We start from the raw sequence: 15,007 nt of genomic DNA, 5'->3' as shown, positions 1-15,007 counted from the left end.
GCTGCGTCGTCCCTCTTGCCTGCAGGGCATCTGTTTGCTTTCCTGCAGGGAGTGAGCTGCAGTCAGTAACAGGACCTGTGTTGCCTTTTCAGGATCCTTCTGCTTCACCCACATTTGCTCAGCCTCAGGATACTCTGTCAATTTTCTCAATTTACTTTTCTCCTACTCTGATTCCTTCTACAGATGTATTTTCACTTTGACAAAGAGACTAGATAAACCAAATTTCACCATTGTGTTCAGAGGTCACCCATTACTGAGTTAAGCTCTCCCACATCAAATTTATTTTGCACTTGACCTGAGGCTGACTAGAGAGTTGGTGCAAGTGGTGGGAGTGTAGACACAATGCATGGGCTTTGATGGAGGAATATCTTTGGTTAAGTGGCTTTGGCACTTCTCAGATTATGTTTAATCTCAATGATTTTCAGTAGCAAGGCTGTTTCCAGACACTAGGCATTTGTTTTACAAACCTTTTGACTGGCAAGGCCAAGTTAAACAAACAGATAATGAGGATCGGCCATTAGCTGAAACAATCATGTGACATTTCTATTTTGTACTTTTCTGTGGGTAAGTTTCCACACGGAGGCACATCTCTCGGGAACATTTTTTTTTTCTTTTCTGGAAAATGTAGGTGTTTTATTCAATATAATGATAGATGTTCCTGGTTCCTTGACCTTGCTTTACCTATAATTTCATGTTGAAGGTTTTATTTTTGTTCTGAGGTAGAGATGTAAGTTTTCACCAAGTAAATGAGTAATATCGGGATGATTTTGCAATATCGAGGGGAAAAACAACCAAAAAGTGGAAAGTGAGGCTTATTATTAGTTTGGACTACCCACTTATTCCAGGGATAGCATCCTACATGACTCACAGGTCACGTCAGACATTTAGAGATTTCAGGTTTCTTGATGACCATCTTGGATAGAAGAGAAGATACCTGGGACTTTTGTGGGAACATGGGAACCAACCACTCCAAAGGATCTTGGAAGTCTGCAACCTTTTCCTTATAGTTTGATGAGTCTCAAACTCAATGGAAGTAAAAAAAAATCATCTACAATTTAGAATTTAAAACATATCTGCATGTGCAGAAGAATGTCAAGTGATTTCATAACTAGTGAAATTCATCTCCCCTCATTTTGCTGTTTTCATTTTAAAGACTGTGTAACCCTATTAAGAGAATTATCACTTTTCCGGATAACACTGCGAAATGTGGAGTATATAGTCTGTGAGACCTCCCTTCTTTCATATTCCTATGATGTGTGCATAGGTATGTAACTTATAATCAGCACATATACACATGTCTATGGTACAATGTGATCATTCGATCCATATATACAACACACAATGAACAAATCAGGGCAATTAGCATTTCTTTGCATAATCACTGAATTTCTTAATTGAAAAACAACAACGGCGAAAAATATAATCATGTTATAGATGCTACTGGTTTTGGCTTCATGTCAAACTAACTTGACTGATTGATTAAACAACATATTATTGCGAGGCACTTTGAAATGTGCTTTGATGGCACCATGGAAGAAAGACAGAATATTAAGCAGTGGTGTGTGCTTTAATTACTTTACAGTCCTGTAATTCTTTTTTGTAGATATCTTATAGCAGAATACAGTCATTTCTAACCTATGAGGGAGGAATTCCAAAATTCCCCCAATAGATAACTGAAACGATGGATTGTACCTAATCCTACATAAATTAGGCATGTTCCCTTCATGCTCAGATCTATCTTAAAACTTAGTTTATCAACCCTTTTCCAGCAACCCACTCCAAGGGAGAGAGCCAGCCCCCTGACACTATTAATGGTTCTCTGCTATACTTGCAGACAGGAATCTAGCATAACTGTCCACTGAGAGGTTCCACCTAGCAACAGATTAAAACAGATGCAGAGACCCACAGGCAAGCATTAGGTGGAATTCAGAGGTCTTGTGGAATAGTTGGGGGGATGATTGAGGGACCCCAAAGGCACAAGAACTCCAGAAGACTAACAGAGTTAGTTAACCAAGGACTATAGGGACTTACAGAATCTGAACCACCAAAGAGCATACACGGATTGGACCAAGTCCCCTACACATTCATAGTGGATGGGCAGCTTGGTCTTCATAAGGGTCCCCTAGCAATGGGAGCAGGGGCTATCTCTGACTCTGTTGCCTGCTTTTGAATCACTTTCCCCTAGCTGGGCTGATTTGTTGAGCCTCAGTGGAAGTGGAACTGCTTAATCCTGATGCTACTTGATGTGCCCAGGAGGACTGGTGTGTTTGTGTGTTCCCCTTTCCTGAGGAGAAAGGGAGGAAGAAAGAGGGAAGAAGGTAGGAAGGTGGGACCAAGAGGAGAGGCGGGAGAGGGCTGTGATAGGGATGTAAAGGGAATAAACAAAATAAAACAACTCCCCTCCCCCACTTAGTGTATAACTTGGGCACAATGAGAGATTAACAACAGAGACTGGTAACAAATAGAACAGTTATGACAAACTACAAATTATGTGAGACCCTTTTCTCTCAGGATATCTTATTGTGCCTGCACTGTTTTACTTGAAGGATGCACTTCACAGTGAGTCACCGTTTCAGTATTTGGGGTAATTATTAAGAGTATGTGCCAACTGAACTCAATACTGTATACCAATGGTCTGCTGGCTGAAATGGCTGCTGTGGGATTTAGCAGGTGGGATACGAATTCATCATGCTACTCAGAATGGCATACAATTTCACATATATTTAGCACCCTCCATCCCCTCCTCCTTTCCTTCTTCCTCCTCTGCCTTCTTCCCCTTCTCTCACACTCCCTTTCCTTTCTTCTCCCTGTGCTTTTAACAAGGCCTCACTAGGTGTCCCTGGTTGGATTGGATGTCACCATGAGGATGAAGCTGGTGGAAAAGTCCCAAAGATCCCCCTGCCTCTGCCTACAGAAGCTGAGATCAAGGTGCCTGGCCTTTATTTAGTATTTTAAGGCTTCTGTTGACTATGGGGAACTGGAGCTGAGGAAGGAGATACTACTGACCAGGAGTATGTGTGGTCCCTCAAGACAGAGTGATGTCTGTTTGTCTACCTCTGCTAGAATGATTGTTGTGTTTACACATAGTTAGTCAATGACAATTAAGTATGAAGGATGAAGACAATTTCTGAGTGTATAAGGAAGGACTTCATCAGTTCTTTAAGTGGAGTATGACTGAATTGTAAATTCTTCAAGTTTGAATGACTGTAGCAAAGTTGATGGAAGCACCTCACGACAAGAACATGCTTGGGGCTATTTTTTGCCTTCAGTGCTAGAAGCAGCAGATGTCTCTTTTAGGCCGAATATCAAGGACAAAAGGGTTGCAGTAATAAAGTGTGCTGTGTAAAGAGAAAGAGTGGATCAGAAGCTCAAACCCTCCTGTGCATGGGAATACCATAGGAGCCAATGAAGTGCACTGCATATTTTGGGCATGTGAGTAGGAACAGTCCTGTTCTTGGTTTTGTCCTTGGAGAGTTAGAAGAATCACAGCAAAAATAAACAAACCAAACCAAACAGCTTTTCAGTGAGCTTTCTTAGGAAGCTATACAGGCCATTGATAGTTTTGAGATGGGGAACATTTCAATGCCAGCTACAACTTGAACTGGTGGGACATCTTAGCGTTTTCTGCACAGATGGAGGACCTGTGAAGTTGGCATGCCTCAGCCTTTGCTGTTTCACTGCAGAAAGAGGCTCCGCATGTCAGGCTCTCTGCACAGGCGTGTGTTGGTGTCAACAGCTTTTCCAACAGTCCCCAAAGAGGGGCCCCTCCTGCTGAGCAAGTCCTTGGCTTTCTCAGAGCCAAGTTAGGGCATTGGAACCTTTCAAGAGCATTTTGTGTAGATAGATGCAAGAGTGCACCACAATGTTTCTTCCTATTAGAGCAGTCTCTACAAAGAAAGGGGCCTCAAAGGATTGTTTGGTTAATTTTTTTCAAAGAAAGAAAACGTCACATAATTTGATAATGGGTTCAGTCCAGAACATAGCTTTGTCATGACTGGTATCTTAGCCTTGTGAGTGAGGTGAATCTTTGGTGTGAAGATACTAAAGTCAACTGTGGTTAGCACTGCTAGGCACACCTCCTTCTTGTCCCTTTTCTAATCAGCCTGGGGCCAAGACTGGCAAGGTCCTCCGGAAACATGGCAAATAGTTTATCTTAAAATGGGAAGAAATCACTGGCACAGACAACCTTGATGATGTCACCTTAGTTAAGACCTCAGTGGCCCAAGAAAGGAAGTGATGTAATATGAATTCAAATAGAAGATGTTGGTATTTCTGGATGGGTGTTTACACACACATGACATGCTGTGAACTACTGGAGCTCTGACTCCATTTGCAATTGGTGATTTTATTAGTCCAAGTTTTACTGTTTGCTGCCATTAAAATGAAACATTGAAATTGACGTTATGTCAAATATTTCAACTTCTTGTATAAGGAAAATTATAACCTTCTTAGAGTAAAGTAAAAATCATAATTCATTCTCAATGCTGCTTTGCTGTTTTGATTGTGCTTAGGGCAGTTTTTAAGGCAATGAGATAAACACCGCTCTGTTTCTTCTGACTCTGTGTGTTTGTGTGTCTGTCCGTCTCTTTCTTGTGCATGTGTGTGTGAAGGAATCTGATTCTCAGGAGGTACTGCAATTGTGAATCGAAGGCTGGAAGCTTGCAAATTAGTGAAAATTAATAAAAATTAAAATATTTTTATTAATTAAAAAATTAAAGAAAATAAAAAGTTAAGGTGGGAAATGACCTGAAGATTAGGCAGCTTGTCCCGGTTCTGTGGGGGTGTTTTTGCACTTCTTTTGTGCGTGTTTTACAACAAAATTTCTGTTGTTGCCTTTCCCGATTACACGTGATGGGCTGCTCATAGAGGGTTGGCTTCTGCAGTCTCATTGCAGAAGTCAAGGCCATGTAAACTGATGAATGTTCTGGGAACACAAGGCTGAGAGGGAGCACGGGAGAGCTTTCTACGGAAGGGGAAGAGCACCACCTCCTTCTTTATATGATCCTGGACAACTTAAACCTCCATCAAGGGGCTGTGGGTGGAATAGAGCTTCTAAGTGGATAAAGTTCTTTTAATAACCGCATGTCGGGGGTAGGAGAGAGAACGTGCTGGTAAAAAACACTTGCTGTTCTTCCAGGGGACCAGAGTTCAGTTCTCAGTACCTGCGGTGGGCAGCTTACAGCTGCCTGTACCCCCAGTGCTAAAGCATCTGGACCCCTCGTCCAGCCTCTGCGGGGGAACCCCCCCACATATATATGTGATATATGTGCACATATATGATATATGTGCATGTGCACATATACCATAAGGCATCTGCTTCAGAACAACCAATTATCAGCCCAACTAAGCACTCCCGATGTGACTGCTTAGCTCGGCCTTGTGATGACCTTTTAAGGTGTTCTCCACAGGGATGGTCAGCGGCAGAACACTGGGCATCTTGTTCTGGAAGACAGCGTGTTCTAGCGCAGCCAGCACTCGTTATTTTTCAACCCTCTCTGCCTCTGAAGAGATGATGCTATTACAGAATAACGTGTGCAAACACTTCTATTCAGAGTGATGCGGCACAGCGTGAGCTGTCGTATGGCACAGACAGTTACACCAATTTCTGCCCCTTGATGGAGTGACGATATAAGAAGTGTTTCTAAAAAAAAAAAGAGAAGTGGTTCTAATACAACTGAAAGATGTTCCCGAGTTAACCATGGCAGAGATCTGTTCTTTTGTATTTGACAGTCAGTATACGCAGAGTGGATGGAGTTTGACACAAAAGTTTTTCCATTCTGAAAGTTTCTGTTTCTGTGTTAAGGCCCCCAAAGAGAATAGCTAACCAGAGGAGGAGGGGTTTCATGTACTTGGAAAGGAAAATTGCACCTTGACTTATGGTGCTAATATGTTCTCATAGCTCCACCCATCTACACTGAAATGCCTTCAGGACATCCAGCGTAGCAAACGCTGCGGCTTGGACTTGCCTATCTTGAATACATTCAGAAGACTTAGATTAAGTTTTTTTTTTTAATAATTTTCATTTTTTTATATTAATCACAGGTTATTTACTTTTTATCCCAGATGTAGCAGCCTCCTTCATTCCCTCCCAATCTCTCCCTCCCTCATCTCCTCCCTGCCCCTTTCCATGTCCACTGTAGGGGAGGTCCTCCTCCCCTTCCATCTGACCCTAGCTTATCAGGCATCTTCAGGACTGGCTGCAATGTCCTCCTCTGTGGCCTAGTAGGGCTGCTCCTCTCTCGGGGGTGGGGGTAGGTCAAAGAGCCATTGAGTTCTTGTCAGAAATAGTCCCTGTTTCCCTTACTAGGGAACCCACTTGGATACTGAGCTACCATAGACTACGTCTGAGCAGGGGTTCTAGGTTATATCCATGCATGATCCTTGGTTGGAGAAGCAGTCTCATAAAAGTCCCCTGTGCCCTGATATATTTGGTCCTTGTGGAGCTCCTATCCTCTCCTGGTCATACTAACTCCTGCTTCTTTCATATGATTCCTTGCACTCTGCCGAAGGTTTGGGTATGAGTCTCAGCATCTGCTTTGATACACTGCTAGGTAGAGTCTTGAAGAGGCCCTTTGCAGTAGTTTCATGTCCTGTTACTTGTTTTCTCCTACTTCCAATGTCCATCCCATTTGTCTTTCTAAGAACCTTTTTTTTTTAAACATACCCCAATATCATCTTAGAATCAGAAGTGATGACTCCCTAGCATCAAATAATAGTAATGTTTTTGGTTATCTCAGAGCATCCTTTTTAAAAATTAAGATTTATTTATTTATTCTTTAAACAGTACTCTGCCTGCATATATGCCTTCAGGCCAAAAGGGGGCATCAGATTTCAGTCTAGATGGTTTTGTGAGCTACCATGTGGTTGCTGGGAACTGAACTCAGGACCTTTGGAGCTAGTGCTCTTAACCTTCGAGCCATCTCTCTAGCCCCAGAACACTTAGATCAAGTTTTTAGTTAGGTCAATCTTCTAATACCAAGGCTATTTCATAATAAAACATTGACCATCTCATGTAAATTGATGAGTGTTGTCCTATGAATGAAAAACAAACAAAACAAAACAAAACAAAAACCAAAAAACAAACCCCCACAAGTGCGAAGTTAAAAAAAAATCCCAAGTCAAACCATTTTATATTACCTACAATATACTACAATATAGTAACTGCTTTTTTATTGTTTGTATAAGTTTATATAGTAATGGATTTCACTGGAGCATTTACATATGCATGTCATTGTACTTTCTTACTCCCTTGTATATAGTAACTTCTTATCTTAGAAAGGATAGAACAGTGATCATCTGTTCAGCCCATGTTACTCTTGAACTCAGGCTCTTCTTGCTCAGCCTCCCAAGAGCTAGGTGACAGGCATGCAACACCTCCCTGGGCTCTGCTTAATGGCTGCTCACAAATGATGTATAGATGTGGTCTGTGTGTCTATATGCTATGATGTAGGAGCATCATGGGACTGATAAGTGAAGTTGCCACGGGGGATTCAATAGCCAGATGTCCCGTCCTTTCTACTGAAGCCTCTTTGGCTGAAGCCAGAGACTGATTTTTACCTGGGGTCTATTGCTAGTTGAGGTTAGCACTCGTTTGAGTCAGGCTTCTCCTGCTCGCGGTGGCTCTTTTCACTGCACAGGTTATTTCCAATTAAAAGAATACAGTGAAGACTGCGTTTTCCTTATCACTTACTAATATAGACTAGCAAAATAAAGGACTCGTGATATTAATTTTTATCATTGCAAACAATATGTGGAGATTATTTTCTTTAAGGTGAATAAAATGAGGACATTATGTTTTTCGTAAACTAAAAAAAAAAAGAAAACTTTTTTTTCTTTTTGCTTAAAAGTATCAGGCTCTAAATTTGTCTTTGTTATCTACACTGGATACATTTTTCTCTAGTTCAATATAGAAAGTGCAGTGTGCACACAGGACATATTTGTTTAGTGAATGAATAGCTCAAACAAAGCATTTGTTAGGAATCTACTAAACGTGAGACTTGCTGATCACGTCTGGAGATCCAAACCCTCTTTTGCTGCTTTTAAGACAGTTTTGACGTCCTTAAGGCAAATGCCTGCTCTTGAATGCTATTGAATGAATCACATCGGTGGTTTGTTTTCCATACCTGCTAATTTTTTACAGTTGGTTTAAAAAAAATAATTTCTTAGCTGGGCATCGTGGCGAATGCCATTAAGCTCAGCACTTGGGAAGTAGAGGCAGGCAGATCTCTGTTGGTTCAAGGCCAGCCTGGTCTACAACATGAGTCCAGGACAGCACAGATAAATCCTATCTTGAAAAACCAGAAAAAAAATAGTATTTTCTTTTAAAATTATGTGTATGTCTATGTGTGTGTCACTGTGGGGTTCATGTATGTCGATGCGTGTGCTCTCAGAGGCAGAGGAAGTTGTGGGACCTCAGTGGGCTTGGGTGGCGTGAGCCGCCAGATGCCGGGAATCTAATGTCTTTACCCTGACTCAGTCCCCTGCAGCTGTTTTTGTTTGTTTTTTAATACTTACCTAATTACTATTATAAAAATAAATATTTTTTTGGGATTAAAAGTATTTATCTGAAACCCATCCTTTTTTTTTTTTTTGTCCCTTTTAGATGACAGGTCTCAAGTACAGCAGGGCTAATTTAAAACTGTAAATCTATTTTTATAGTAGGTAAATTGAGCTTCAAGTATTTAAATGGAAACACATAAGTTACTGAGAATTCTAAATGGAAGGAGACTGAACTACTGACTCTCAAATATTCCTTACCAGTCTGAGAAATGATGGCCTCTCCTTGGGCTCTGAGGGGATGTCCTCTTGTCATTTTGAACAAGTGACAGAATATTTGCTCTTGTCCAGTTCTCAGCAGCATAAACTAACCCTCATCTTTTCATTATCCTAAGTGACGTGAAACTCAGGAAGAATGTATGAAAACACTACGTTTTCTAAAGGATCATGTCAAAACAGAATGTTTGGAAAAATAGTTCCTGGGATGTCTAAAATTTAGATTGAGTTGTAAAATTCAAGTATGGGCTGAGGTGTTACAACCCTGAATTTTGCACTAAAAATCAGCTTCGGAAATCTACCTTATTACCATTGAGCAGTGCCGTCTGACTGATTTGCCCAGAGCTACCTATTTCCATGGTCCTTTGAGCACCCGTCCTTCATTCTGGTTCTGAAAATGAGATGGGCTCCTCCTCCCTTGTTGGGGCATCAGTTTTTACCTGCCAGTACAGTTTGATGAGCTTGCTTACGCTGTGCTCGCTTCCTCCGCAGAGCCAGAACATGTAGTCCGCAATCATGGCGCTCCTTGGAACAAGAAGAGGTGTAAAGTACCATTAATTTACAAGGCCGAGGCAAGCTGTCGTGGACAGTACGCGCAAACCCCAGAGGAGGTTTTACACTGGACACATTAAACTGGAGTAAGACTAAGCAAAACAAAACACAGTTTTAGGGGGTAGAGGGTAGGTGGATTCGTTTCTCAAGCTGTACTGAAACTGTAAGAGAAGGAAAGAGCTGCCATCTGTCTTCTATACGGTTCTTCCATTTGTAAAACCCAAGAATACTTAAAAACTTCCAGAGATGTTTATGCTTTGTTTTGGTTCCTTTGTATTAAGCCTCAAAAGATGTACCGAAGAGCAGATCCTAAAGGTCCAGATTTGTGGGGCCGTGTTTCACGGCAGCTCTATGCTGTGCCTAGCAGACTTTACGATGCTTCCAAGCCAATCACAGCTCTGAGCTAGTAGGTGGGCGTTTTAGTGCACTTCATACTTTACCTGAGTTAAAAGATTATTTATCTCTGATTAAATTTGCATTTTACAACTGAAAATTGAAAAAAAACCCCTCCAATTCAACAGATAATCCCCTCCTCCTAACTTTGTGTCTAATTGAATTAGCTTCCAGATGTAGTGCATACAGTCACTGCATTGGTCTTATTAAGCTGAGGGGATATTAAAAGTATTGTGGAATGGATATTAATTCATTACTTAGCACCCCTTGGAAAAACAGTTTACTTTTATGGCTGTTTCTTTGCTAGGCTTCTCTATTTCTTTTTCCCCAGAGATTGCAAATCCAATTAAATGTGACTAGAAGTAATTCCAAATTGTCACGTTAGCCAATTAAACATATAATAATCCTGTGTACCTAATCACTAGTACCAAAAGTTTATTTATTTAAGTAGAGCTATCACTGTGTACTCTTGTGTGTTTTTCTTATCTTTGCCTGCAGATACGTGTTGTTTCTTGACATCACTGTAAATTGAATTAGAAATGCTGCTTCCCTAAATATAGGTTGTCTGAGGCACAGAATCTATAAACTTCCTAGTGCACTCTTCCCAAAGAATTAAAACATTTACGTTCTTGCTCAGGACAAACAAAAATCAGCACTTTAAAAATTAACAGTGGGGGCTGGGCAGATGGCTCAGTGGGGAAGAGCATTTGCTGTGCAGGCATGAGGACCTGAGCCCAGACCCCCAGCATCTGTATGAAAAGCTAGACGTGGGTTATGCATGTGTATGTCTGCCACCCCGCAGCTGTGGGGTCCTGCGGATGAGGGAGCACTGCAGGGGCTTCTTGTCAACATGGCTCCACGTTCAGTGCGAGCCCCTCTCAAGGGAGTGAGGAGAGAGTTACTGAGCAGGTTGCCTATTGTTCCCCCCTCCCCTTTGACTTCTGCAAGAACACATAAGAATACATTGTGGACTCATATTGCACACACACACACACACACAATGGGAAAAATAACAACGTTTGGAGGATTACTCAAGTCAATGGCTTCTTCGTACCCATAGAATATTGGAAAGGGCTGTGTACTAACATTTCAAATAAATGACAGTTACCTTTTAAGATTCCTGTCATGTTTCCCAAAGGCTGTAATGATAAGGCGAAGTAGGCTAGGAGGCTTTGACATTGTGTGAATATGTATGGCGCACGAACGAATTAAGAAAATCACAGGCAGCAGGAGGCAAAGCTGCATTTCAGATGTTTGCATCTGGGAGAAGCACCTGGAAAGTCTTCTCAGACTGACCCAAAAGCAAGCCAACTGGTCATGTAGGTGCCTGTGACCCAACACATTCAGCTGACAGTTCCTAATTGAAGAGACCAATGGAAAATGTGGAAAAACTTACTCTCAATGGTGGCACATGCGGTTTTTATATGAGTTGGGGACTCTGTTGCTGTCTTAGTCTGTACCCGTTTCCTCCTTCCACTGAAATTTGGTTGTATGACTAAGGCTAGAAATAGATTCAAATTGGGAACGTAAATCAGAAAGCCATTTGCCCATTGCATCTGCTTCTCCAGGGGAATGGGCAGCTCTGCTTGTCCCACCTGCCTTTGGTTCCTGTCAGAGCTCTGCTCCACAGAACAGCCTTGGGAATCATTGTAAGCCTGTGGAGAAATACAAGAAAGTGTGTGGAAGCATTATGTTATGTGATATTTGTGAGCCTACAGACAAAGGGTTTTCATCACGTTGAATTAAAAAAAGAGAAAGAAAGAAAAAGGGCAAAGATAGTCAAGACATCTACTGAACATCTCTAAGGATTCAAGTCCCAGATGAGATCGAGGCTCTGGCAGACGTCAAATGCAAACGTTACCCATGGTTCTTCCTACTCTCCATCGGGTGACTGCTTACTATGAACAGCCCTCCATCTCGAACGTTTGTCCCCATGATTCAGCGTTACTGTCTTTGTTTCACTGTCAGCATTCTACGCATCTGACTGTGTTGGTATACTCTGATCACAAGATCGTATCAGCTCATGCCCTGTAATGAATGAGCTTAGGACTTCACTATCCACCCGTTCGTAACTGCTGAGCACCGTATGAAGCACTTTACAGGGCAAAAAGTGAGCCCAACACACCAGCTTCCACGCGGGATCTCACTCAGTTGAGCCAGCCATGGGACCACTCTAAAGATTCTCTCTCTGGTTGCTCTTCTCTTTCAAATCCCCCCTTTCTTCTAGAGGCTACCTGACAGCTCACAAAGATGTATTTCCCATCGTAAACTCTTTTGCCTCACTCCTCCAGTTACTACCTTCTTTTCTTCTCCATTAACAAACTAAGCAAGAAGGAGGACCCTGAGTAAGATGCTCAATCTTCATTCAGAAAGGCAAATGGGACAGACATCAGAAGAGGGAGAAAACAGGAGCAGAACAGGAGCCTACCACAGAGGGCCTCTGAAAGAATCAGTAAGGTATTAAAGCAGTTGCTGAGACTCATAGCCAAACTTTGGACAGAGTGCAGAGAATCTTCTGAGAGAAGGGGGAGATAGAAAGAACTGGAGCAGATAGGAGTTTCACAAGGAGAGCAACAGAACCAAAAAAATTCTGGGCACAGGGGTCTTTACTGAGAGTGATATTCCTACAAAGGACCATTCATGGAGATAACTTAGAACCCTTGCACAGATGTAGCCTCAATGGCTCCTCAGTGTCCAAGTGGTTTCCTTAGTAATGGGAACAAGGACTGTCTCTGACATGAACTCATGGGCTGCCTCTTTGATCACCTCCCCCTGAGGGGGGAGCAACCTTACCAGACCAGAGAGGAAGACAATGCAGCCAGTCCTGATGAGACCTGATAGATTAGGGTCAGAAGGAAGGAGAGGAGGGCCTCCCTTATCAGTGAACTTGGGGAGGGGTAGGGGCAGAAATGGGGATGAGAGGGTGACATTGGGAGGGGGCAAGGGAAGGGACTACAGCTGGGATACAAAGTGAATAAACTATAATTAATAAAATTTAAAAAAAGTAAAAAAAAAAAAAATAGAGGGCTCTATTCCTTCTCGTGCCACCAGTGGTTCTATATTGGCCAGGGTGGTGGCTCACCTCTGTCCCAACATGACATGCATTCTTTGATGCAGGGGATGACTTCCTGATTGACTTTCTGGTTTTCTCCTATGTACTTGTTGTTCTTTTGAGTCTCATTGGGGTGCTCCTAGGGTTTAACGCTTGGACCTTTTCACTTTCTTTTCGATTTCACTTCTTTGATGAGCACATAGGTTTCATGGTTTTAAATAAAAATTAGTCATTGGCAAGTCAACTGTTCTGCCATGGGTCTGAACCACTTTCTGAACCTCCAGAACCCTCTGTAAATTCTGTTCTCAGCCTCTCTACTTCACCGTATCTCTACAAGGATGTCAAACTGGGACTCTGATCTTCCTTTCTTTCTCCCAATACCTAGCAGTCTTCTTAGATTTTTCTCTTTTGTGCTTTATGCTTTATTTTTAATCAGCGCATAATACTTATCTAAGTTCTGGAGGACAATGTGATATATGTCCATATATATGTAGAGGAATTTTAACTCGGAACATGGCTGCTCTGGCAAGAGATCACATCCAAAGACCTTCTAGGTCTGTGTAATCCAGCTGGCATACAAACATGCCTTTAATCTAGGAGACAGAGACAAGCAGATCTCTGAGTTCAAGGCTAGACTGGGATAGAGCAAGTTTTAGGTAAAGAAAAGGTCAGGTTCAGGCATGGTGATATATACCTTAATCTCTAATAATGAAGGTAAAGTTAGTTTGTAGACTGAAGTATCCATGTTTGGAAGTGATGTCTAATTGAGTGGCAGAAACAGTTGCAAATCAGAGAAGACTTGACAGAATAGGATACGCCCAATTCTCATGGAAGAGAGGGGAAAGGGAAGCTACTTAAGAGGCAGTGCAGAGAGAGAGGAGGCAGTTTTAACAGTACTGTAAGAGAAAGGTTGCAGAGAGAGAACTCAGGTGAAGACTGAATGAGCTTGAAGATTAGAAAAAAAAATCACTGAAGTTAGTTTGAGGCTGAACAGAGGAATTTAGAGAGAAAAGCCAGACTGAATAAGTCAGCTGGGAGAGGAGTTTGAGCCAGAACGTCTGGGTTGAACCAGCCAGCCCAGAGCTCAGTAATAACAAGAAAGGGTGAGCTTATTAAGCAGTAAGTTTCAGAGGCTGAAAACATTTTGGGCCAAGGCTAGAAGCTTCCAAGACTAGGCCTAGGCTAGCAGAAGGAGACAACAACTGAAGCAGGTGGATAAAAGTTCGTTTTACGCATATCCACACTCATACACACATAAACATGTAAAATGAACGTGTATATATACACATATGTATTGTATGTACTGTGTGACATAATCAAATCTTCATAATTAGCACACCTATCACTGCAGTTCTTATTCTTTTCAGTGAAACATTCAAAGTTCTCTTTTTGTGAAACTGCAATTATGCTACATTACTAACGAAAGTAGTCACCGCACTATGTGCTGAGGCAAAATCCTTTATTTTCCTATCACTTTGTACCTGGAGACCAACTCTTCCCACCCACCCTTTTCCTCTCCTCTCTAGCTTCTGCTAATCATTCATTTACACTATACTTCTAGGCCATCAAGTCCTCCAGTTTCCACAAGTAAGGGTGTGTGGCACTCCCTTCTGAACCTGGTTCATCACACTCAGCACAAGGCCATCCAGGTTCATCCTCACGGTTGCAGACAAGCAAGATTCATTGCTCTATGGCTGAACAGTACTCATGTATCTCTCTACCACAGTTTCCTCCTTCTATCTACCCACTATGGAAGCATGGGTGGATTTCATCTCTTGGCTTTTGTGCTGTGATCAGCATGGCGGTGGGGCTATCTTTTTGACAGACTGATTTCATTTCTGTTGATGCCTACCTAGTGGAGTCGTTGCTGGGTCATGCTGTAGCTCTCCCCAAATCTCTGGAGTCACTATTGACTCCCCTTTCTCTCACATTCCCTGTTTAACAACCTTCTTCAGAATACTGCCACCTATCACGTCTCTAGCATTTTCATCTGGTCCATATCTCTTACCCAGCTTATTGCAACAGCCTCCAAGCTAGAGTCCTTGTTCCTCTGTTAGCCTATTTTCACTCCAGGATTGAGAATGCTTGCTCCCATTACAATCACTGGCCTAGAGCATGCTTCTCCAGGGTTAGAATCTCTTGAAGTAAAAACCAGACTTTTAATGATATCTGAATCCTGTGCCATCTAACCTCTTCTCTGACATAATTTTTTTTTTAAAAAATTGTGAACTAGGCCGG

At 42.0% G+C, this 15,007-nt stretch overlaps 1 protein-coding gene across 1 annotated transcript in view; it reads right to left on the bottom strand.

The window, feature by feature from the left end:
- Positions 1–15,007, bottom strand: part of Spata16 (spermatogenesis associated 16) — a 275,743-nt gene that overhangs the window by 95,158 nt on the left and 165,578 nt on the right. Inside the window, exon 4 of the mRNA XM_060376930.1 lies at positions 9,213–9,297. Within this exon, the coding sequence (XP_060232913.1) occupies positions 9,213–9,297 (85 nt within the window). The remainder of the gene's footprint in view (positions 1–9,212; positions 9,298–15,007) is intronic.

Source organism: Meriones unguiculatus, chromosome 2 (genome assembly GCF_030254825.1).
Source record: "Meriones unguiculatus strain TT.TT164.6M chromosome 2, Bangor_MerUng_6.1, whole genome shotgun sequence".
Classification (NCBI taxonomy): Eukaryota; Metazoa; Chordata; class Mammalia; order Rodentia; family Muridae; genus Meriones; species Meriones unguiculatus.
Note: the sequence above shows the minus strand (reverse complement) of the source record. Positions and strands in the feature narration are given on the sequence as shown.